This window comes from Cyclopterus lumpus, chromosome 12 (genome assembly GCF_009769545.1).
Source record: "Cyclopterus lumpus isolate fCycLum1 chromosome 12, fCycLum1.pri, whole genome shotgun sequence".
Lineage (NCBI taxonomy): Eukaryota > Metazoa > Chordata > Actinopteri > Perciformes > Cyclopteridae > Cyclopterus > Cyclopterus lumpus.
The window spans coordinates 14,246,440-14,272,598 of record NC_046977.1 but is presented as its reverse complement, the minus strand read 5'-3'; the positions used below and the strand labels follow the sequence as shown (position 1 = coordinate 14,272,598).

General features: G+C 41.2%; 1 protein-coding gene across 5 annotated transcripts; it reads left to right on the top strand.

Annotated features, from left to right (window-relative positions):
- The first annotated feature begins 25 nt into the window (after positions 1 to 25).
- galt (galactose-1-phosphate uridylyltransferase) lies at positions 26 to 25,954 on the top strand. 5 transcript variants are annotated; one of them, XR_004610609.1, is made up of 11 exons: positions 26 to 427; positions 1,156 to 1,325; positions 1,585 to 1,660; positions 2,003 to 2,051; positions 4,402 to 4,531; positions 5,355 to 5,411; positions 10,371 to 10,493; positions 17,706 to 17,838; positions 19,228 to 19,311; positions 21,000 to 21,344; positions 25,128 to 25,239. XR_004610609.1 is itself a non-coding variant. In XM_034546652.1 (11 exons), exons 1-11 carry the CDS (start codon positions 391 to 393, stop codon positions 25,601 to 25,603), a joined length of 1,068 nt encoding a protein of 355 aa, XP_034402543.1. In that variant the 5' UTR covers positions 26 to 390; the 3' UTR covers positions 25,604 to 25,954. The 5 variants fall into 5 exon arrangements, 4 of the variants coding, with proteins under 4 accessions (XP_034402543.1, XP_034402544.1, XP_034402545.1 ...); XM_034546652.1 differs by lacking the exon at positions 21,000 to 21,344 and adding an exon at positions 25,550 to 25,954 and having other exon boundaries at positions 25,128 to 25,282; XM_034546654.1 differs by lacking the exons at positions 26 to 427; positions 1,156 to 1,325; positions 21,000 to 21,344 and adding exons at positions 3,061 to 3,260; positions 3,970 to 4,071; positions 25,550 to 25,954 and having other exon boundaries at positions 1,592 to 1,660; positions 25,128 to 25,282.
- The last annotated feature ends 205 nt before the right edge of the window (positions 25,955 to 26,159 follow it).

The following is a 26,159-nucleotide window of genomic DNA, read 5'->3' as shown; positions in this document are numbered from 1 at the left end:
AGTCGCGTGGTGGAGACGACACAATTCTGGGTTGCCAGCATGGTGTGAAACCCTCTTAAGGAAGTTTTTATTTATTTTGCATTCTTTCATTAACAAAATGCATCAACGAATGTATATTATGAAAGTGTGTATTGAATGCAAACATTTGATTGCCGTGTTGTTTTTATTTTGCTTATTTTTGCCCTTCACTTGACTTTTAGAGCTCTGTCATGTCATGTTATTTTGTCCCAAACAGCATGTTTTCTTCCGCTTGTCCAAAAAACAGGAAGTAGGCCGAGGAGTTTCGTGGACCGCTAGACAGTTCGGTGGCTCATCTAACTGTCACTTAACGCTCAGGAGGAGTTGATGGTTCAGTCATTCAGACCCCGGAGAGGTTGACAGATATCAGACATGAGCGGCACAACAGAAGTCAGCTTTGATCCAAAAGGTAGGGAGCTTTGGGAAGTCACGAGAGGTAAACACGAATGCCATTCATTCAGGACATCGGCACCTGCAGTTTGTTTACGTCCCGTGCACATCATTTATTTTAAAGCTGCGTTCAAAATGTGGTTGTTTTACGTTAAAGCATCATATTAACACACAATTTCCATTTGTGTTCGGTGGTATTGTCAAATAATACATATAGCTTCTCAGGAATCTGTACATCTGTACATGTTGATGCCAAACCACTCATTTAGTTGGGCCTGACTTCCTGCATTGAGTTATTGCTTATCACAGTACACACAGATAGTTGTGTGGTCTCGTGACTGGAGTTCCTGCTGCTTTCCCTTTTGCAAGTTGCACCAACAGCAAACAGTCATCCTTAATACTCTGCTCAGCCATAATGTTGATGTATTTGTTTATGTGTAATAACTAGAACACACGTTTGTTTTTCGATTAAAAAACATACCAAACTAATTATTTCCACGATTTCATGAGTTCCAATAAACGAACAATTCGTGGCTAATGAAAATAATTATTCTTGGCGGCATTCAACGAGACACATGAGCAATGTCCTCGTTCTACTCACAGGCTGAAGAGGATACAATGAGCTCGGTGTGGCTATTGATCAGGTGGATTTCACATGCACATGATCACATTCCACTGCTGGTCTTTTTATTTTATTTTTTGTCCCTCAAAACTTCTTTGCCTTTCCTTGTCTTGTGACTCCCTCAGAGCACCAACACCTGCGTTACAACCCTCTGCGGGACACCTGGGTCCTCGTGTCGGCCCACCGCATGAAGAGACCCTGGGCAGGTCAGGTGGAGAAAGCCCCCGAGGAACACATACCCAGACACGACCCCCGCAACCCACTCTGTCCCGGCAACACGCGCGCAAATGGAGAGGTGAGAACAGGTCAATACGTCGATTCAATCGATGATTACATTCCAGTATTGTACAGGAGGGTCAGCAAGCGGTGAACCCAAATTCCAGGTTTCCAACATCTCTTCATAAACAATGTAGATGATGTCACAGATCGACCATGCTTCTCCGCAGTCGGGAGGGGTTGCAGTTAGTCACTATTTATTCTGTAACAAACCATTTCACGAAAAGGCATAATTGATCAATAATATTACATTCTATGTTTTTCTTTCCCCTCTACAGGTAAATCCAGACTATGACAGCACTTTCCTTTTTGAAAATGACTTCCCCGCTCTTCAGCCAGATGCACCAGATCCTGGTGAGGAGTATTTCTGATGCTGTAAAAACACTGACTGCAATAAGTAATTGCATCACATCATATTTAAACCACTGGTTGAAATATTAGTGTGTACATTTTTTTTATGTTCCTAGTTATTTTGCTGTAAAGTGAAATGCAAAATATACTCAAATAGAATGCACTTATTCTATCTACATCTTAGGCACAACACATTTAATTTTCAAGTGGTTTCAATAAACTGTTCAATCAGGCCTAATGGGGTGCAGGTGAATCAGGGTACTTGAAATCGTAACGCAAATGAATCGTTAAAAGTTGAATTCAACATTACATGTTGAAACAACTTCCATCTGCTGTGTTCTTCAGGTTCAGATCAACATCCACTGTTCCAGTCTAAAGCTGCCAGGGGCGTCTGGTAAGAACAAAGCTTCCTGTCAACGCTGTCTTACTGTGTGTGAGGTTTTTAAACTGTGTGCAAAGGATGGAATGGAATGTTAAACTAAATCTGTGTCTGAAAACGACAACGTTTATCTTTTCCTATCGTGCCGGGTCCTTTACCAATAAACTGCAGCGTTACAATGAGATGAATAATAAAAACACATCCATAATCTAAATTATAAGTTAGTCAAGGATGCATCTTAATCAATGTTCCTTTTGTGCAAAATGATGATGCATTCAAATGTATGACTAATTAAGTCTGAACTGATGAGTGCAATCAGAGCAGTCATGCCGAGGCAACGTTCACACGTTGTTGTGATTACCATCAGCATAATCAGCTATTAGCAGAAGGTAATTTTGACAATCAACACACTGCATGCCACTTATTTTCAGGACATCTTGAACTATGCAAATCCTCACTCTCGATACATATATTAACAAGGGTGTAATCCTCCGTGGCACCACCTGATGGGGATGTTTTCCCACTTCCAATTTCTGATGACCTAGAAGCCATTAGATTTCAGCCCAGTGATATTGACCTCAGACCCGTAGGGACATAAGAGGTCTTCTTGGAGTCTAAAAATCCTCTTATTCCTGGGAATATGTTGTATTCCGCCGTGAAATAGTTTAAACCAGCTTTCTGGTGCATCAGCATTGACAGTTGGATTTATTCCCTGTCAAAGTCAATATATTTGGCCTCGGAACCCGAACAGATGAGTTAATACCTAATGTCGGTGATCCCTTGCATACGCAATACACAGCAGTGTATAAATAGATCCACAGATAGCCAAGTTACACAAAACCTCTGCTCTTAAAGATTCCTCTCTCAATCGATCAGAAAGTAGAGCTTCAAACACGTAAACAGCACTGATTGTCTTTTCCTTGATTGATTGTTACATTTCTAGGTTTTTTTTTTTTTCAACCTCGAAGTTTCAGTTTGTGTGTTTTTGTGTTTGTGTGTGTGTTTGTGTCTTTTCCTGATGTAGTGTTTGTATACATGTTTGTTTGTTTGTTTGTTAGGTACAGTGTGTCTCGCTCAGTCCACACAGACGTGTGACCAAGTCAATGTAAGGGGAGCTTGGAAGCTGGACGAGTGCGTTCTGCCCTGAAACAACATTCAGAGAGCCAATTAGAGGGAAAAAAACAAAATGGGATTTGGGTCACGGGAGACAAAGGAGAGACGGGGGTGAGGGAAGAGATCCTTCTAATGACTTATTGCATCACCCGCTTCTCAATCACACGTTCTCTCTCAGCAGAATGATCCTAAATCCTTTTGCAAACGGTTTGGTAATTTCTTGGGAAGTATCCATTAATTACAATGGTTTTCCTAGCACATACTTATTTCAGCCTTTGACACATTAGTCTAACTTCAGCGGTAACCAGGAAACTGGTTTTCTGGCTCACAGGTCCAGTCCAGTGTACACACACACACACACACACACACACACACACACACACACACACACACACACACACACACACACACACACACACACAGTGGCATGGGCAGTGCATGAAGTGCTTGCAGCTTCTGTGATACTCATGAACAAGCTGCTCGGGCTCTAACAGCCCGTCTGTTGATAGAAAATGTCCTTTTTTTGACTCTGACAGTCGAGCTGGTTTCCACTGGGCAACATCGGTGAGGTTGAAAGCAAACACGAAAGTGTGGATTCAAATACGCACGCTTATAAACTCTGTACATGCTGGTGAAAACATATAATCACACACAATTTAGTTATGTTTTTTTTTATCGACATGCTCACTTTTTGTTTTTAACAGAATTCAGCACTGTTCATGTATCAAGGTGGATATTTTGAGTCAAGCTCAGGATGCTTTGCCTTCATATTTCAAATATATCTAAAAAAAGCTCATTCTTGGTTGTGATTGTATTTCAGAGCAAACTAAATCAATAAGGAATTGCCAGACTTGCCATTTTCCAAGCGTAACCACGTATCGAGCTTCAACAGAATGTCCAAAGTAAAGAAATGTCAAAGAAGGTTCGTAGCTGTTTCTGACAAGTGGTCCATATACAGTATTTTACTGTTTCTGACAAGTGGTCCGTATATTTTACTGTTTCTGACAAGTGGTCCATATATAGTATTTTACTGAAAATACTGACAGCTGCACTGCAGATTTCTTCCCCTGGTTAAAACACCTGAGATCGGTGCCGTTAGAGGGATGTAATTAAGATGCTCCTGTCAGTGTGGCCATGAGCAAAGCACTGAACCCCAAACTTCCTTTTTGTGTGTGTGTGTGAGTGGGGAGGTTATCACTCCCACTATCTAATATATCTCCCACCATCCTCTCTTTTTCGTCTCTATTTTCAGCAAGGTCATGTGTTTCCATCCCTGGTCAGACGTCACCCTCCCGCTCATGAAAAGACAAGAGGTTGTCAAGGTGATTGACAAGTGGGCAGAGCTTGTTGAAGAACTAGGAAGCACGTACCCCTGGGTTCAGGTATGAGAAACACACACACACACACACACACACACACACACACACACACACCACACACACACACCACACACACACACACACACACACACACACACACACACTCCTATTAACGTTCACAAATTATTGATCTAGTTTCTCCCAGGGCTAGGACACCTGTGAAATGTAAAAGCAGGTAAACCTTTAGTCCCTGATCTTTCTGGATCACTGGATAAAACTTTGATGATGCCTCTGGGAAACTTGCCAAGTAAAGCACGGTGGTTGCTGAAGTGATACCAAACTCAATTGATTCAAATTGTAATAAGTATATAAGACATTCAATAAATATATAAAAGATAAAAACGGGCATCAATGGCTTTAATATCCCATTTATCTAGTCCGCACAGAGATATGACTAGTGTGGGCATTGTAAAGTATCAACATTATATTTACATTTACAGTATATTGACATACCCAGTATTAGAAAAACAACCTAGATGTAGCTCATATTCTGCATTTCTGAACCAGCCTCATTCTGTTTACTTGGATTATGATATGGTGGATGTTGGTAGCTTCTGTTATTGTCAAATCAAAACTCCTTCCCGAGATCGGAAGAAAACAAGCAATTGCCAAGAGCAAGACATCGCATTTTTTGAGAACCCTAAATATTATCGCTAAACAGACCAATGCATACTTAATTCTCATAACAATAACTCAGGGGAATTGAACCTGTACTAACCACTAAATGTCATATTTATGTAATCCTTCATCTGTCACACTACATACGAGTTAAAAAGGAAAAAACTAAACTCTGGATTCAATTTCCCTCTCCGCTTCTGTTTTTTAGATCTTTGAGAACAAAGGAGCTATGATGGGCTGTTCAAATCCACATCCTCACTGTCAGGTAGGAAAATGCACAGATGCATAAACACGCGGGTTAATCTTTACACTCGCCTGCATGCGCATATGCAAAATATCATGATCGATTTCAACGACATGAGTTACTTCCTTGTCCTTGAAGAGAGCATATAAAGTTCAGGGATACGTGCACGCATTCACACGAACACCAGCCACCTCTTTTCAATACGAGCACTTTCGAGGTGCAGCCAAATCGACATTAAATCAAATGCTTTTATCACATGAGCACAATAGGATTTTGTGCCGCGGGTCCAATTTGCACGTCGCCGTCGTATCAGATTCACGATGGCAAAGGAAGTTTGCGTGTGTTGAAAAGACACGTCTCAACATAGAAGCTGTTAATTGTCTCTTTGTTCACAAACCAATGACTCGTGTGCCATTGTCACATTTTGGTTGTTTAAAAAAAAAAAGCACAATCACGTCTATGTTACTGTGTGGGTGTTTTTCTTGTCTTTTCATGTCTGCCTACTCGGTGACGTGATTCAGACAAAACCAACAGCTTGGAGAGGTGGCGGCATTGCGTGTCCAACTGCACTTCACAGCGTGATGCTGAGAACGAGCACAATCGGTAGACAGTAGACAGGTTGTTGTCGACGGAGGGATGTGTTGAATTCTAAACCGCAATGCTTTTGTCAAAATGGTCAATATAATGTGTCAGCTTTCCAGATGGGCCCGTCAGAGAGTTGAAATCCCGCTTATCAGCCTGAGAATGATACACAAGTTGCTGGAATTCCATGTATTTTACTGCAGCACTATGCAATATATATACAGATATATATATATATATATATATATGGTCACGGAAGATGCTGTCTGAGTGAACCGTTATGTCAAGCAATCCGTAAGCACATTTAAATGTAGATGAAGACAGGGAGAATACAACACGGTAATCAGATCAAACACTTCAGGTTTCAGACGTAGTGAACCTGTCTCATTTAAGTACACTGACAAATCCTGATACGTTTACAAAAAACAAAACTTCCTCCCAACACCTCTCAAGCTCACATATTACCAGCGCATACCTCATTCCCAAAATGTTGCAGTATTGCTTTAGCAATAGTGTCGTAATCCATTCCCTGCTGTCCACAAATAAAGCAACAGCTGTTGCGTAAAAGAGGTTCAGCTATTGTAAGACACGGAACAGGAAGAAAAGAGTTCTTTGAGCTGAGGAGATCTTAAAAGAGTCGTCGTAACTTGTCCTGCAGATGTTTTTATTGAGGAGTTCCTACTCTCTGCTTGACCAGTGACATTTCATCGAGCTTTTGGAGTAAAAGTCATTTCTGCCTCCACACAGAAACAAAGGCCTGCTGAATCTGTGCTGTAATATACACATTTACAGCAGAGGGCAGTATGTGACCTGAGAATAACATGGTACAAACCCTTATAATATGCATATTCAGGTGGCGTCATAGTCTTGTTTGTACTTTTATTACAATTGCAAGATGAAAAAAATATGTGCTTTAAAAAAAAAATATATATATATATTATTATTTAATTATTACGAACGAGTGTCAGAGACAAAATCCAAACCTGGATCCAGTCTTTGATGAAGCTATTTAAAAGTTTAATCAGTTTTGTTTCTTTTTTTTCCTGCAGTCCAGATCCCCCCCCCCCTTTTTTTTTTTACCCCCGAAGACATCAAAGTCTAGGAATAGAGAGTAAATGTGTGCAACCCCGCCAGGCCAGAGTAGATCTAAAACTTTGAAGGATAACACACAGAAAATGTTAATCGTGTTCTGCAGGCATCGCTGCTTCTGATAACGTTGGTCTCAGAGGGACAGAGCTGTATGTATTTTCATCGGAGTGGTGGAATGGAAAAAAACATCGGCCCCTGGAATAGTGATGGTCTTTTTTCACGTGAGGAATCCAAACTGTATTAATGCTGCGAGGGGATCATTCCTCTCACACGCAAACAGTTATGGAGTTACTCCCGAAGCATCGTCGGCCTTTTCGATTCGTGAGAGTTCTGTCTTGTGGGAACGGACTACACGCTTGGCTTTTCTTTTTTCTCTAACCTTTCTCTGAGAATCAGCTGCCGGATAGATGAGAGATCCGTGTCTCCAAAAAACACAGGTGAACAAATAGAGCCACACGTGCACGGATGTTGGTTAGGCGTGCGCGCTATTACGCCTGCCTCGAGGCATGCAGATGTACAGTGTTTGCACATATAGTCCACACGTTAACCGTGTCGCCTCTCTCTCTCTCTCTTGGATGGCGATCATAAACACGCCGCAGCCTTTAGCCAATATTCAAAAGTCATTGGTATAAACATCATGCTCGGCTGGTTTCTGCTCCCGTTGCACTAATTGTGTGCTTACCAAGGGCAACAAAAAAAACAAAAAAAAAGAAAAAGCCAACAAACATGAATAATTGTCAGTTTTCTTGCGGATCATTTTTTATTGCATTTGCTTTGCTAAGTATTAGTCATGAATCTAGACCCAAGACAATACAGTCATTTTGAGGCATGGCCAGCAGGATACTCATTTTACTTTAACCTCAAAATATAAAAAGAAATGACAAAGCTCCTTGATCATCAAGAGGACCCTTTTTTTTATTGATAAAGTTGATCCAGATTTTATTTTCTTCCTCTGTTGTAATGGAGGAAGCCTATGACGGTGGGATTTCTCAATTGCATTCTGGTTAAAAACATGGAGGAGTGTTTAATCATAACATAATTTGCCGTGCAGCCTGAAGCAGTGCTCCCAAAAGCGGCGCAGAATGCCTCTAATCATTACTCCGTTCATGCGATGGATTATTATAATTGTAAAAACCTTTTCCTGGTGACACAAATCTGTTACTTTCAGAAAAAAAATTCTACTTAAAAGCTCTCTAAAAAATTGAAGGTCAAAGGGTCCATAACTACCCTCTCTAAAGCAGTTGACATTAATGCCTCGCCTGTTCAATATGCACATATAATTAAAAGAAACCAAAGTAGAGTCCAAAAGAAAGACCACCGTCCGTGAGAAAACACAAACTGCTTTGCTCCTCAGTGCAACATAACTAAATCAATATTCTGGTGAAGGTCTCACTCATCAGAGCAAGAATATGTATATTTAGTTTTGCATTCCTGCATGTAATTGTGTCCATTAGTTTAGATTCTAATTACAACCAACCCAAATGTAAAATACCTCCTGTTATCCGAGGTACCGATTCATCTTGCAGCAGTGAGTGAGTGAGTTACGCGTTAGAGTCATTGGCCCTCCTTACCTGCTTTCACAGCCATTAAAATACCATTGAGTGCGAGCATAAATAATCCCGAATATCTGTCGCGATGCTCACAGTTTCTCCATAAAGAGCTTTCTGAAATGCCGTTGAAGTACATTATGAGCTAATTCCGCGGCCGAGGAGCCTTTTCTCCGAGGCGCTGATGGAAAATTACTACAGTGCCGTAACGCAGATGAATGTTTTCCTCGGAAAAAAAAACGAAATGACCCGCAGCATCTCATCTGTTTCAGAGCGTCGAACTGTCGGTTTTCTCCGGGGATGTTTACTGTTTCAATCAAAGCCAATAGCAAGCATCTCTTTGGGAGGGAACACCACCTGACACAGAGTGCCCATTGGTGGCTGATGAGAGCGAAGCATCAACATCAAAACAGCTGCTTGTGAACTTGTCACCCTTTTTATTATTATTATTATTATTATTATTATTATTATTATTATTATTATTATTATTATATGTACTAATGTTCATCAAAATCAGGAAGCTAAGTTCATCAGTGAGCATGTTTCTGTCTCTAGGGGCTCTCTGTTCAGACCGTTGTGTTGGTGAGCTATAATGTTGGACACCGTAAATGGCAGTATTTGTACCTGTAGTGTGATGTATTTGTTTCTCTATTGCAAGTGAAGAATACTTTCAATGTACAGCAAATGCCCCGTAATCTACCGTTGACATGTATCCATGGTGAAGGGGAATACAAGATCATGCCATGGCGTTTGCATATTTAGCCCATTCACACAACTTACATACTCTTGACTTGTGACAAATCCTCCCCCCCCCCCCCCCCCCCCCCCCCACAAAAAAAAATGGAGGGAGGCCCCAGAGGAAGAGATCATCATTGGGCACGTGTCGTCGCTGTGGGAGACGTGGGTCATAACACAGCATTGTGACCCGTCCATGTGCATCTACATTCAATGTTATTTCAATCAAAGTCCCTGAAGTCATTCTTCTTCTCTATAACGTTTAATACCCCGACGTACTATTCATTAAGAGTTCAACTCTGCTTCATCAGGACTCTGTGGGTGTGGTTTGGTCCGATTTGATTGGCAGTCGTTTTGACTGACATCGCAGCGAAACGACTGGCGTCGCATTTCCATTCAAACATTGCCAAGAGGTGCACAGAAAGGCCCGACGTCACCTTTTTCCAACTCATCGCCGCCCGCTTCAGACCAGTGACACAAGTGACAAAAAGAAAAAAAATACACAAAATGTATCCTAAAATAGCCGCGGCTCATCCAATTTTTGGCTGGAAACATCGTGTGCTCATGTACTTTACGACCCCGGCGCTCTCAGTAAGAAGCTGAGTGAGAAAATGTGTTTTTCAGAGCCCGTGCATGGAACCTTGCTGTTCAGCGGGATGAAGGAGCGATCTCAATTACGCTTTAGTGTCTGCAAGTTGATTTGCACACTGTATTCATCGAAATGAAAGCAAGCCGCTGCAGGGGAGAACAGATTCATCAATGGAAAAAAAGCCTGAATGGAAAAAAAAACAACTAAATTGACTTTTGAAACCAAGACATCACCTGTGAAACATAATTATTTTTGAATAGTATTGATGAATTACTCTCTTTTAAAATGATTGAGTTCATTTTGAATTACAGAATGACCCCCTTATGTTCTAATCAGAGGGTAATACACATACATAGATATCTCTCAGGTTACGTCTCATCATCATCATCATCATCATCATCTTCCTCCCTCTTCTCTCTGACTCCTGGTATATTGTAGGTGTGGGCCAGCAGCTTCCTTCCTAATGAGCCGGCTCTGTCAGACCGCTGTCAGAGAGCCTACCACCAGAAACATGGAGAACCGCTGCTGCTGCAATACGCCAAACAAGAGGCTGAGAAAAAGGTACATATGAACACGCATGCAAATAATGTCTAAAAAGAACATTAGAAGCAACGTTTTGCCCACGTTTGGCTTGTAATGTACCTAGTTTTACTCTAATTTGGGTTGTTGTACAGTTTCCAGAATACAGAGAAGGCAATTTTCTTTCTTTTTAAATTATTTTACAATTACATTTTTACAAAATGTTTTGATTAAATGAAGTGCTTATTTTGAATGGCCCGGTTGATTACCTCACTAAAATTTGGATTTGTTGACAGTGACAAAATATTGTGAATGGTGATGGGGAAGTCATTTTATCTGTCTGTGATGAGGGTAAATAATAATAATAATAATCAGAGGAATGCTTTAACAAAAACAAAAAAAAAAAGTCCCTAAATATGTGATTTATGCAAAATGCTGACATCATATTTTGCTCAACGTGACTACCCTCATTGCCTCTCCACCTTTCCCCCGACATGCATCTCTCTCTTTCTTTTTTCCCCCACATTCGGCACACGGCCTTTCAGTCGGTGAAGCGTGTCATTGGACAGCAGATATGCTCATTAGCATAATGTGGCGTCATCCATCTTTAACCTGCGCTAAGATTAAGTAGGGGCAGAAAAAAAAATCACGACCGTCTGTATTTGAGTGATTTCCCATTTGTGTGTGTGTGTGTGTGTGTGTGTGGAGCATCAGTCACAGTAACCACAGATGAAAAGGGTCCAACGCAGCCCTGAGCGCATTCAGCGCGTTAGCAAATGTCTGATTAGTGAGCAGAGATCTTGGTGGAGTCCGTGAAGGAACTCTCGACTTCTTCTTCGCTACCTGGAGCTGCAGAAGGAGATGGCTCACTTATGCTGCTTTGTTATTGACTTCCAACTCTTCTTGAAGCTGGGTTCCCCTCGTGTCTGTAAGCCAATCAAATGTGCTGCTGGTTTATCTTGATCTCAATGCGATTAACGTGCAGCACTTTATCACTTTACCTTTTAGACTTCCACCTCCGAGTCGTCCTCTGAGTTGAAGTTGTTATTTAGGTTTAGGAGGATTATTTAAATTAAATGTATGACCTCTCTTCCCATGTTGCTTGTTCTGTGTGTTCAGTCTAATCCGAGGGTGTGTCTGTGTGTGTGTGTGTGTGTGTGTGTGTGGTACATCTGTTTCATATTGAATTGAGCCTTAATGTCGTTACTTTTTAGCATTGCACTGAAATTGTGTGTAAGAGAAGCGGTAAACATATTTTCTCTGTTTATTTCACTCCGATTATTTTGTGTATGTTCACACTGCCGACTAGGAATTATGAAGTTGCCTCATCAAAATACATTTAGAAATCATAGTTTTTACCGTATTGCTCTTGAAAGCCTTTGAAGAGCCTTATTTATTTTCAAAACATAATTAGTTATGTAATTAATGTCATCTGAAGTAAAAAAAAAAACAATCTCTCTAAAGAGGAAGATCTTTCTGTTCCTGTTCTCCACTCGAATTAAAGCGGTGTCTCTGGAGTGACTAAAAAAAGGAAAATCATCACATTGCTCTTCAAGAACAGTTGTAAAGGGAGAATGGGATTTGATGATGAAGAGACAAACGAGTGGAAGGAGACGGGAAGAAGGAAAAGAGAAATCAGAAATCAGACAGCCGCTGATTGATTCAGGGAAGGATGCGCCAGAGTCTACTGGGAGTGTGAGAGATCTCATTTCATATTATTCAACCATAAAAGTAAAAAAATAACATGCGTACAAAAAGAATGCAGTTGATAATTGTATTACCAATAATAAACATTACTGATACTATTTATGCACTTTTACTTTAGTATGATTTTGAATGTAGGACTTTTTCTTGTAATACTATTTTTACACTGCTGTATTAGTACTTTTACATAAGTATGTTATCTGAGAACTTCTTTAAATCACCAGTTATAAGTGTCTAATAATTATTACTAAATTAATGTTTGTTTTAAATTGTCTTGCTTTTGTTTTCTGGAAGAGATTGTGTTTTTGTTTTTTTGTGTGAGTGTGAGAGTGGATAGCATTAAGGTTTCGAGAGGAGCAGAGTGGACACTTGAATCTCCACGACAGCTGCACACTGACCTTTATAAAATCAGAGTCTGTGTAGGTGTGTGTGTGTGTGTGTGTGTGTGTGTGTGTGTGAGAGAGTCTTTCTTTGTCTCTGTCTCTCTCACCTTTTGCTCCTGTCTCTCTGACCCGAGGTTAGGACCGTAAATTGGCACACTGCAGTGTCTGGAGCAGTTTGAATTGGGGTTCGGCTCCCTGGTGACACTCCTGACTTTGAAACCAAAACTTTCTAAGCTAATTGAATGAACCTCTTTGGGATTTGCGGTCTGTGAGGTGTCTGTTTTAGGACATCCTCCACTTCCTCCGTCTCGCTTTCTCTTCACTCCATCACCCTCCGCAATCTTCACCCTCCATCCTGGTTCTCTTTCATTATTTCTGTCTCCATTCTGCTCCTTTTTATAATCCTGTTAAGGGCAGCAGAGAACGGATGTGCTGGAAAAAGAGTGGAAGGAAGTTTGAGATTGAAGTGGAGAAGGCTGTGTAAAATTATTAGAAGTAAGAAGACGATGTAAAGTCATTATTTTGCTGTTAAAATGCTGTTCATAATGGCATTGCTAAACACTTTAAAGATACAGATACCAGTAATACAATTTCCTCCTTTTCTTACTTTCAAAATATTCGTTGAAAATGACGCTATAGTCCAGGGGTGGCCAACTAGTCAGAGACTAAGAGCCACTTTTTTTTCTGTGTTACTGCAAAGAGCCACATCATACACATGGGTACACATGAACATCATCTTTTAATCATGTATGCACGTATACACAGACCTCTGCTCAGCCAGATCTAATGAAAATAACCACACCAACATGATAATATCAGTAATTTTCAACAGTTAACATTGTGTGCACTGTCTCACACACACACAAACTCTCAGTTCAAGCAAGTCCACAAACAATAATAGAATAATTTTCAATAACATCTTTCTCTTACTATGCTGCTTAGTGAGACTTCTGGCATTCCTTATCTTGAACACTCCTCTTCAAATCTGGCTTGTATTCTGTTGTTGCCACTCTAAGCAATTCTTTCAAATGAGTGTCAGTCAGAACAGATCGATGCAATTTTTTAATGAAGTCCCCTTCGTTGTATGGCTTTTTAGCCCGTGCTATGTTCCAAGCCAGCTGATATGATGCAAGCGTTACGGTCTCCGAGTGTTTCGTACATTTTTGGAAAAACTGCACCTACTTTTCTGCCTGGCTTTTCAAAGCGACCAACTTGTTCTTGCGAAGTTCAGTCCCTTTTGGAAATTCCTGTTCGATGTTAGGGTGGAGTGAGCTGAAGTGACGCTGAAGATTTGAAGCTTTGAAATGCGCTAATGCTGCGTGACATATAAGGCTATCGGTAAGGGCCATTACGTTTAACAAAAAAATATAAACCCTCCCACTCTGGCAAAAACGTCCTGTGTTCTTCTTCATATTTTCGTTTGGCTGTGCTTTTTTTCCCTGCCATTTCAAGAGGTAACTTGACGGAAATTGTTTACAACACAAATGATGTCACACCAAAGATTCTCTCGTCGCTTGTTTGACGTCACTCAAACAGGCTTACATGGTCAGTGTGCCATCTAGCTGTAGGGGGAGTGAATGACAGTGCCAGCCAAGCATTTTTGACGCATGTCATGTGACAGCTCCTGAAGAGCCGCATGAAACTAGTTAAAGAGCCGCATGAGGCTCGCGAGCCACGGGTTGGCCAGGCCTGCTCTAGTCAAAGTGTTATTGCACCGGCCGTTAAGTAGAATCCGATACTGCAAGTTCATTAGGATTCAGATAGATTACTCTTAGTTTTAAACACCACAGCATTCCCAGAAGACGCCTTAATTATGCACTGATGCCCGGACACGGGAGATCCATGGCTAAGAATACCCAAACTCTCTCTCTTTGCGTTGGTGTCTGGTTACTGCAAACAATTATTTGTATTTTGTTTTTAAAACATTTAAATTAGTTGTCATACTATTCACACATAGCACCGTTAATACTTTTGACTGACATAATGTATAAAGGCAATAAAAGGGAAAAACAAATGAAAATCACGAGAAGAAATCAGTAAGAAAAAAAACAATAACTCTGGGCAGGTTTTCGATACAACTTTTCTTAGCGTAAGTGAAACCAGGAAAAAATGATTGTCTTTAGTTAACTTGACATATTGAGAAATTAAAATATTTAAATATTTTTAAACACAATGCTTGGTAGACATGGTACGTGAACCCAAATAACGTCTGATGATAGACATTACATTACATTACATTACATGTCATTTAGCTGACGCTTTTATCCAAAGCGACTTACAATAAGTGCATTAAACCATGAGTCCAAACTCAGAACAACAAGAATCAAGCACAAGTACAATTTCTTCAATAACGTTGAACTACAGAGTACTATCGGTAAGTGCCATTTAAGTGCTACTAAAGTGCCAAACTACAAAGTGCTATCGGTAAGGGACATTTAAGTGCTACTAGAGTGCTACTACGGCTCTACACTCCCTATTCAAGGTATAGTCGAAAAAGATGTATTTTTAGTTTGAGACGGAAGATGTAGAGACTTTCTGCTGTCCTGATGTCAATGGGAGCTCGTTCCACCAATGAGGAGCCAGCACAGCAAACAGTCGTGATTTTGTTGAGTGTTTAGATCGTAGTGACGGAGCTACAAGCAGATTGGCAGAAGCCGAGCGAAGTGAACGAGCTGGGGTGTGAGGTTAGACCATGTCCTGGATGTAGACCGGACCCGATCTGTTTGCAGCACGGTACGCAAGTACCAATGTTTTGAAGCGGATGCGGGCGGCCCACCGGTAAACCAGTGAAGGTCGCGGAGGGAGCGGAGTAGTGTGGGTACATTTCAGGAGGTTGAAGACCAGCCGAGCAGACTGCATTCTGGATGAGTCCTGCAGCGGTCGAATGGCCATTAGCAGGTAGACCTGCCAGGAGGGAGTTACAGTAGTCTAGTCGTGAGATGACCAGAGCCTGGACCAGAACCTGTGCTGCCTTCTGAGTGAGAAGAGGTCGTATTCTCCTGATGTTGTGCAGCATGTACCTACAGGAGCGTGTTGTTGCGGTAATGTTGGCAGTCAGGTAGACATCAAAATTGAAACACAACGACTCTCAATAAGCACGTGGAAATATGTGCCCGTGGAATGTCATTTCTTTTACATTAAGCTTATTAGTGGAAGATTGGAAATGCCCGAGGGGAAACCCAGAGTACACATTCACACAGACCCCTCTGTGTGCCACAAGTTTGAGTTTTTGATCCCAGGGCCTAAACTACTGTGAGACGGAAAAGGGTAAATACTTGAGTCACCCTTCTGCCCAGAACATGTTCAGTCTATAAACCTCTTGCCCGACACTTAATCCGGCTGATCTGCACCGGTTGAGTTATGCTGTCAATTTACGGGAAGCTACTGGACTCCGTGTGTACAGGGCGGTAGATTCATACAGGTGGGAATCTGTCAGTTAAAATGGGCGATTGTGGGTCAGTGGTTGGCAGGTCTGTCTTTAAATCAGAGGGGCATCGGTTCAATCCCCGCTCACGGCCCTCCCTAGTTGATGTGTTAAGTGTGCTCAAGGCTAAGTGTCCTTGAGCAAGACACTTAACCCTGAATTGCTCCCAGTTGCTGTAAAGTGACAATTTGACTCACAATTATCAGGCGGTCAAAAGCACACGAAGCCAAGGTGGCTGTCCGCCTGCTGTCTGTGTGTAACAACTTTACAAGATTACCTGTCAGGACGTCGTGTTTTTCATCCCGTTGTGAGGTTCTTCTGCCCCCAAGTGGCCCGAAAAAATTGAAAATCAATACAGCTTTAGGAACCTTGGTCGATCAATGCTGCTGCAAATTGTTGTTTCTGCTCCGAGGCCTCGACACAGAGAGAGTTGTGTTTGGAAATATATATTAACATGCAGTTACTGGAAATCTAATAGGAGAGAGAGAGAGAGATAGAGAGAGGTGATTTTGAGATTAGTATGAACTTTCACAAGATTTCTACTGCGGCTGTTCAGCACACACACACACACACACACACACACACTCTGAGCTCATCTATTTCTGATGAATTTTAATACCAAGGTCGGGTCGTGTTTGTACCCACTCATCATCAGCTTGTTAAATCTCAGCTTCTGACACCTTCTGCATTTAAACAGTTTATGGTAATAAAGCTTTCGTGCTGCGAACAGCCACTGACCTGTTTCATAACCATGTTGAACTCCACTTGTTGTAAAGTAAGAGCGTGCTCCGTCAACCTTTACACAGTTTCTTTTTATTACTTAGCATTCCTTGTTTTTTTATTCTTCTGGGCTCAATACATGTTTTGAGGTGACTTATTAAGCCAAAGCAGTCTGAACATGTTTGTGCGTTTACTGTCTCTGTATATGTCTGTGTTCATTATAACTAATGGGAGTAAATGTTTGTAAAGTATGGTCGCTTCATCAACATTCAGCTTTGAAATCGTTTACAGTAATTATCCGAAAGACTGTCGTGAAAAGAAAAGAGAAGAGATGAAAAGAGAAGGATTCAAAGAAAGACTGTCAGTTTCCGGTCAGCAGCAGATGGTTCAGAGACCAGCGGTCGTCTCTCAGGTGGAATATTAGGTTTGATGAATTGACTGCTTGGATGGCTCTATCTGATTTTTTTTTAAAAAGAACTTCGATTCCCTGAAGAGGATGGTTCAAGGAGCTCAACCTGCTGAATGATTTTCATTACAGTTGCTCAGATTGTGTATACAGATTTTTAGATTTTCCAGGTCAGCTTCACTGGCTCCAATAGGTTTTAAAAAGTACAATTAAGTTTAGAAACAGCAGGTAACTCAACAATACTTACTTACTTACTAGTAGAAATCTGTAAAAAAAAAACAACTGATCCTCTGGGAACCATGAATGTCTGTACGAATGTTTTGGCAAACCATCCACTCATTGATGTACCATACCTTTTGAGATCAATAGAGTGAATCACACAATGTAGTGTAGCTTCAGGTTAAGTTATAAGGTTGGATTTGGAGTCATTTACATCGTTACAAATGTCATGTGTCCTTGAGTTATGTTCTCCTATAAATCTGGAACAGAAACCGACTTTTTAAGTCGGTATTTTTGACTTTTCTAGAAAAGCAAAATCAGTTCAGCATAAACTCGATATTGGCACAATATTACTTCCCTGCATCTTCAAAAACATTTAAATTGTGTCTCTTCTCTAGGAGCGCGTGGTGGTGGAGACTTCTGATTGGCTGGCGGTGGTTCCGTATTGGGCAACGTGGCCCTACCAAACGCTGTTGTTACCACGAAGACATGTCCTCAGGATCAATGACCTCACCACAGAGGAGAGGGAGGGTGAGTTAGGAAGAGACTGGGAGAGCGCCGAGGGAATTCAGTGTGTGTGTGTGTGTGTGTGTGTGTGTGTGTGTGTGTGTGTGTGTGTGTGTGTGTGTGTGTGTCATGATCGTCTATGTTCATTCACAGCATATTCAGGCAACTTTCAAATCATGGAATTCAAATCAGCTCAATAAAATATAAAACTGTGGGCCAAAGTTTAAATTATTGGATGCTATAGTTATGAATGGATGATGTCTGAGTTCAAGCTCCGTAGCTAACATTATCTATCATATAGTTTATAAGGAAACGCAACGCTTTGATAATTGTTAAATAAATTAGTTATTGACTGTCGTTCAGATGACTCAAGCAGATGCTGTTGTTGTTGTAGTTGCTGTTGTTGTTGTTGTTGTTGTTGTTGTTGCCAGAGAACCAATTATCTTAAGGTTGAGGAGATCTTGTGAGATTACATCCCATTCCCTCTCAAGGACAAACCCCATCATGAGCTGCCGGCTCATTTGGAAGACTGTTGACAGCCGAGAGTCTGTTTAGCTGACGGCGTGAAGCCGACGCTGTGTAAGACGGATCGGTGGGACAGGTGTCTGTCCGCTGAGGCACAGTGCGTTACCGCTGCTTCGGACCAGAGTCCACACACACAAACAGTCAGCTGGGCCTGCGGACATTTTCTACAACAGGTGGATTTGTTGACACGAGCGACTGATGCGGGGATATTGATGATAATTTCATCAACTGATCACCAATAACAAGGTCAATCGAGAGAGTATTGACCGAATATGGTCCAAGTTGTCTCAACAGTGTCACGAGGACATCAATTCGGAGTATTGTCAGCTTCTTTTTTTGACGTGACAGAAATAGCACTTGTTAAACGTTTAAATACAGCTTCACATTGAACCCCATTGCTGCTTTTGACATTTTAGACATTAATGTTCTTATTGTCTTAAATATAGTCCAGATCAGTTTTTAAAGAATGGGTTGAAAAGTGTCCTGCTTGTTGTGTTCTTCAAAAAAAACTGGAAATTGCACAGAATCATTAAGTTTTAATCGAGCGTATTCTGAATTTTGTTTGGCCATATGTTGAAAAATGAGAACGTTGATGAATTGTTTTGAACAGTGCGTCTATTTAATTGATCATTTAAATACTCAATGCATGTGGTGTTGTACATGTGCCCAAATTCAGAATTCCAAATTGATTTGGGTTGAGCTGGAAATGGTACGTGTCGGTTCATAACAAAGATTTAGTGGAGTAAAACATGATTTAAAAAAAAAAATGTTTAAGATTAGATGCAGGTGATCAATTAAGGAGCACATTTCAATCCCTAATTTGATCACTACCCTACTCACGAACAAATGTGCCACTGTCCGCCTGCTTTCTGTCCGTCTGTTCATCAGGTCTGGCTGACATCATGAAGCGACTGCTGACCAAGTATGACAATCTGTTTGAGACCTCCTTCCCCTACTCCATGGGCTGGCACGGTAAGACAACCGGGGAGGGCTGAAAAGACAAAAAGTTTCAATAACAATATTGAAAGTTTCTTCTGTAAAGTGACAGAAGGAGAGCGGCACAGATGGCGGGAAAGATTAAAGATGATTTTAATCTAAATACATCAAAATCTGTGGATGGATTGGTGCACAAATACTGCTACAAACTGGGAGGCTGTTCACATAACGGGGGCCAGCCGGGAACAAATTCACTTTGTCAGTTTGATATATGAATGAGCTCCATTCCCAAGTCATGAAATATGTGAAGCGGAGTCACAGTCGGGATTTTAAAAACAGACTTAGTGGTACCACGTGTTTTTTACTTTACATTGGGTCGCATCGTCCGCCAACATGGCATTGATTTCACAGAAATGTTGATTAGCTGGTCCAATGTCATTGGAAAGTGTAAATTAGGATGCACACTCTTTTCAATCCTCACTCTGCTTATAATACATTGACAAATGAGAGATCCTCTTCTTTGATGTCACTCTTCAATGCACACTCGAGACACATTTTTTACATATATAACCACAAAGAAAAGCGGGGATTCGAATAGATTAAGAGCACTCGTGGTGTACTTCAGTTTTTTTCTTTTTACCATCAGTTGAAGTAGCATCGGGAAACCAAATAAAACCTGTTGTCTTGTCTGCATGACGGCAGGGTTAAGGCAGGGTTAACTCGTTGTGAGCATATAATGGCTTATTTAACATCGGCATTCATTTGGGGTTGTGTGATATTAAAATCAATATGCACTCTCCTTTTAGCTCATTTGTGACCGGGCTCTTTAGCAGCTAAACGCTGTTTAATAGTGGGTTACTAACAGGAAGGAATTGTACGTTGGGTGTTTAAATGTTTTTTCCCTGTTGCTGCTGGACTACATGCTAATGAGATCCAAAACAGTAAAGTGGTGGGCCATAAGACCAAAAACAATGAGCGGAAAGATGCTAAAATGCCATGTAGAGCTAAAAGGAACTACAGAATATGCGGATAATCTGTCACCTTTCCCATTACACACAGCCATTTGATCCATTAGAGTGTTTTTTTTTTTATGTCTCTATTTGCTGGATTTTTTAGACTCGGAGGAAAAGTTTCCCACTTGTATGCAAGTTAGATTTATTTGTTGTTCCCTGCTGTCCTTCCAGGTGGTGTTTGTATTTTCCATTCAGAAGATGATTCTCAATTAAATTTCCCCAGAGGAAAATTGAATAATAATTTTATTTTCAATAAAAGGCGAGAATCTTTTGTTATTTTCTGCTGTTGCAGAAAGTAGTTACCCTGTTATCATAATAATAATGTAATAACTGCCGCGTCGGATGTGTGCATTTTGTACATCTCTGGCTTTGTAATAATAAACTTTGTATTTGGGATATTTTTTCAAAGAGCTTTCAACTTTATAATATAGTGCTTTATGCATTGTATACGAACATACTTTTTACACCACACTATGTTGACATTCAGATTTCTCTTTTCAATGTTTGCTGCAGTTTCTCCTCTTGAGCAGCGTGCAGCGTAACCAGTCGTGTACCCTTGTTCGTCTGGATGCTGCACCCTTTCTCCTCTGGTTACCATCACTTTGGCCTCGCAGCAAAACAACTCAGTCAGAGGAAATGAAAGAACCGGCAACAAGACAGAGAGCAAATAATTGAATAAGCGAATTACCTTTTTTTTTCTCATTCTGACAGAACATCCAGGGGGACGAAAACACATTTGGAAAAAGATCTCCGATGGTGAAATCCAAAATTCACATCTATTTCTAAAGACCTCACGCCACAACAGTGGAGACGCGAGGAGTAATCTTCGTTTAACTGTCGGGTTTAATTGGCTGTGAAGAAGCAGCTTGCACAAAACACACAAAGGCCGTCCGCTTTATATTAAAAGAGAGGTGTTTGCCACAGAGACAGCTGTTCCTCTTGTGAAGGCATTGGCTGATATTCACCTGGACTGAGACGGCGAGGGAAATGAGAGAAAGCCATTGTGAGCATTGGCACACAAACTCCTTGCAGCGGGTTCAAACTGGAACAAAAAAGGTGAGCAGAGTGCGGTGATGCGATGAGGGATGTGTGACAGGACGGAGAGCCGTGTCATCACGGCCGAGCGGTCAGAGGGATCCTCGTAGAAGCAAAAAGGTTGCAGGTTCAACCCCCGCTGCTGGAAACCTCATTGCCCCCCGACTAAGACATTCTCATTCACAGTGATGCACTACCGAGACAACTTGTACACATAGTGTAGGGAGGGGTGTATACGCGCCGATCACTTTAAGAATCTTTTTCTTTTCTTCTGTTTCTTCCCATTCCCACATGGTGGGCTTTCTCCTCTTCCATGAACAGCCTGAAGCCAGTGAGGTGTGCACATCATGACTAATTGGGACTAACAACAAGGTTGAAGTTAATCTTGTTTAATTCAGTCCACAGCTCCGTAGTCAGGAAGAGACTAATCCAAATTAAAGTTGGTTCAAGAGTGACAATTTGTATTGATTGTCCCGTCTCAGATCCATTGTGGGGAGATCACCTGGGTCCCTCACATGCTGCTTTTGTAATTTGTTTTTGCAGGGCAGCCCGCATTAAAGAGTTTCTAAAAGAGAGATGATGCTCTCAAACTGTGGCGTGGAGAAAAGGACAGAGGGCATGAGAGGACACAGTCGTTCGCTGACTTTCTTCACGTCATTGTATCGGACATCAAATCTTTGAAGTACAATCTCGCCCTAAGGTTGCCTGTGGTGAAGGCTCCTACAGATATTGTCTTAAGTTTTGGCTTTAATCTTGGGTGTGTTTTTTAAATTTTTTTTAGATGGCTACAAAAGTCAAAGGTTGTGTCACCGCAATGTGTTGAAGTTTACACGCAGAAAGTTGGTTATTTTCTGTGGCAAAGAATGTTATTACTTCTTTTGTACAAGGCTGTAGGTAATATGGGGGAATGCATCTGCCAAAGAGGCACTTACAAGCACTTACTAAAATACATTCAAATTAGCCTTTATATATATTTATAGTATAATGTCACTTAACCAATGTATGACGTTATTGTTACAGCAGTGTGCATAGACGTTCCAGTCCAAATGTAAATGGCGTCGCTTGTTGATGCTCTAAAACTCTAGTTTAACAAATTTCACGTATATTATCCTTGATCTTTTAGTTTAATAAGCCAACTGTAATGTAAGAGCTTCAATATTTCCTTTATTTATTTGCCAAATGCAGTTTCATAATCCTTAAACAATGTGAAATGTGGCATGTTACCTGCTACTACTTCCTGCTGTTTTCTATTCTTTAACATTCTTGCAAATGATGGAATATGGTCAATTTTCGTTCTTCTTTTTTTAATTTGCAAAAAGACCTCAATCTCTCCAGACAATAGTGTTATTTTCACCTCATCAAGGGGGATTAAGGGAATAGAGACTGCTGGGATTACCGTTGATGTTCTTTGGCGCGCTTACACACAGCGAGCCTGTCACACGTGCACAAATGCTGCACACAATGACCCTCTAATTTTGGAAACACACACTCATATTCATATCCACACACAGACCTGGCTCACATAATGAGTTGCCTTATCTCCCCATCTGTGTTGGTGCTTTATTCGGGTTCATTTCGGCCAGCCAGCTTTTATTTTGGGCCAAGCTTATTAGTGGCAGTGTGGGGATAGACGTGGTTGGATGGTGTTTGAGTCACCTGGGAAATCATGGATGAGATAAAGCTACCTGCTTACTCCCTTCAGGAGGAAAACCCTACGATGCTGCTGGCTGGATGAAGGACTTGGACACAGAAAGAGAGAGAGAGAGAAACATTGCAACAATCTGGATATAAGAAGAACATTTACAATGTTGTGATGTGTCGTTCAATGCGACACCGTTAAAACTTGTGGTCCTTTATCCAGCAATATTTGTAAGTTTAAATTCATTCTAAAATACGCACGCGTGCAGCAGAACGAACACGCTCAAACATATTTAAAGGTGGGTAATTGTCTTTAATAGGAGCATCTGTCTCTCTTCATTCCTGATCTCGGGTCGTGTGATTAGCCGCCATTGTAAGGAAACGGTCTCTCTCATTGGTTGTTCAATGTCTCCATGATTCTGTTTTTGAATCGCTTTTGTCTTTTTTTTAATGAGAGATATTTTGGATTCTGCTTCTAATCCCACGTCAGATCAGAAAGCATCACAGGCAACAAAGACGGTATTTAAATGTCGCAAATCCCTTCGGTAATGCCCCTCTTAAAGAGTATTGATCGAGTTTTGCATGCACTAATCTGCAGGTTTTGTCAAGTTAGACAAAGAAAATGAAAAGACATCCGAGGAAAAAAAAAAAGCTTCCTCAGAGGCAGCGAGAGCTTTCTGGATGTTGAGCATGAAAATGACGTGAACATAACGCTATGCGCTATGGGCCAACCCAGTTTAACGCCACACATTTCAACTCACCTTTGACCTGCTGGTGCTCAATACTTCCTGTCCTTGATTTAGACAAATAAAAACTCCTAAAAAGCCTTTTTACGTGGGGAAAACAAGGAACATTTCTCTCTTGGCTAAATATCTAATGTTGTATTGGTCACACAAACTAAACAATACGAACTCGGAGCCCTTTAGCCAAACCACCGACGCCCATTACCTACAGTTTAATACTGATGCTTTCATTTTCAGTGGTGCCTGGTAATACTGTCCAGTTACCAGAACTCAGTAGACCCGTTGCCAGCGAATCACAGTGGAGAATTCTCAGTGGTCGTGATACAAAACAATCTCTGAAAGAATGGATCACTGCTTCTCCTCCTCACAGAAAGTTCTTAATCACTTTAAAAATCTTTTTGAACGTGTAAGATTATTGCTCTGTTGCCCTCAGAGTCAACACTGGCTGCTTCTTTAATTTGTCCAGCTACCTCCAGTCTGTCTGGTCTGCAGCTAATGAGCAGAGGGGCTTGTTGATGTGGTGTGTATGGCGGGGAGATAAATGAGCGTGTTGTGTCCTGGCTTATGCAGATCCTTAATTAGCCTTCAGTGTTTGATGGTGCCGTCGTTCTGTTTGCGTCCGTGTGTTTACCCGTCCTCCAGTTTTGCGGAAAACATTGAAAACATTCAAATAGTGTGTACACATTGGCAAAATTTCACTTTCCATCAGGGAGGACGTTTTGTCGCTATGGTTACCCGCGCTTTAATATTAAGTTCCAACAGTCGACGGGGAAATATGCATTGTGTCCTTTCCCGTCTCCCCAGCTTCACTCGACAATCACAAAGACGGAATATTTAAGACCGTGAAACCCTCAACCCATAATGCTGGATAATCTTCGCGGACTCTCCGTGAACACACACAATACCAGAGCTAGGGAAGCTAAACCTGACTCGTTATAGAGTTTAAAATCATGGTGGGAAAACGCTTCTTTCATCTCTGCTGGTGCCACGCAGTGGAATAAACTGCCTCTCGCAATTACAGAGGTGCAGAACCCACAAGCCTTTAAAGGGAAAAAGGGAAATTAGAGGCTGCTAAATATCATCTCCAAAGAAGCACATGGGCATGTTTATACATCGAAATCAAGAGGAAGACAAATACGTTATGGCATGTTTGTCTGTAACTGGATTATGACGCTGTATGTGGTTGCGTGTCTCCCGCTTTTGGATGATGCACAGCTGCCTCCATCTTGGATGAAACCGATGGAACAACACAGACCACGATGGAAATAAGTCCTGGACTTTGTTCCCGACAACGTCTCGCACGCTTTTACAGCTGCCTTTTTGAATTCTGTCTCATGCACTAAAACTGAAAACCGCCTCTGACATGGCTGAGCAAAGCTGGCTCTGTGTCTCGAGTCTAATGTTCTCGCCTCTCCTCATTCAGGAGCCCCGACCGGCCCCCATTTAACGGAAGACAACTCTCACTGGCAGCTTCATGCTCACTACTACCCTCCTCTGCTGCGTTCAGCCACAGTGAAGAAGTTCATGGTGGGGTATGAGATGCTCGCCCAGGATCAAAGGGACCTCACCCCTGAACAGGTGAATATTGTAAAATGCACAGTCCCGTCATTTGTGCAGTACAGAGTTACTCATTAATTCTACTGATTTTAGGTTGTAAAGATTAAAGTAGTGAGATTTGAGATGTGATGCTAAGGGCTTTTTCACCCCAGGCCATCCAGAGCTGAACCCTCGCAGCATACTAATTATATTGCTCAACTAGGATTGCAGTAGATTTGCTCTCTGTCCCTATATGTATCTTTTAAAACTGGATCCAAACTCGCCACTGCTGTGTTCTTGTGTTTGTAGGCTGCTGAGAAGCTGAGGAACCTACCAGGAGAACACCACACTACTACGAAATGACGTGAAGTAGTGCAACGTGCCTTTGCGAACAAAGGGATTTAAAATATTCTTACTTGTAGAATAAACAGTATATGTATATGTTTTTCTGTGGACACAAAGCTGGTACAAGGCTCCTTATTACATTCATGAAATGGACCGCTACCGAACTCCTAATCCATGTCCCTTCTTTCGAAATGAAATTAAACAAACTGTGTTTGTTGTTTCGTTTTGCTGGAAGCCTTTCGACCACACAGCTTTTTTCTTTCCAACAACACAAGGAGTTTGTGATTCAAATGAATGCCTTTGTTTCTTGTGAATGTGCTCGTATGGAAAATAAATCATTCTTGAACTGTTTCGCCGCTTTCAGCCTCAGACGGTTTTTGCTTCATTTCATTTAGAACAATGATTTAACGGACACTATGTCGTCTGAAAACGGAAGAAGATCAAGAGCATTGTTATTGAATATGAAAAACACCCTTAATTAGAGTTCTTAAAACGTATTAATGTTACAGATGGAACATATGCAAAACTAAAGGCATAATGTCCGGTGTACTTTGTTGGTATGTGCACTACACAA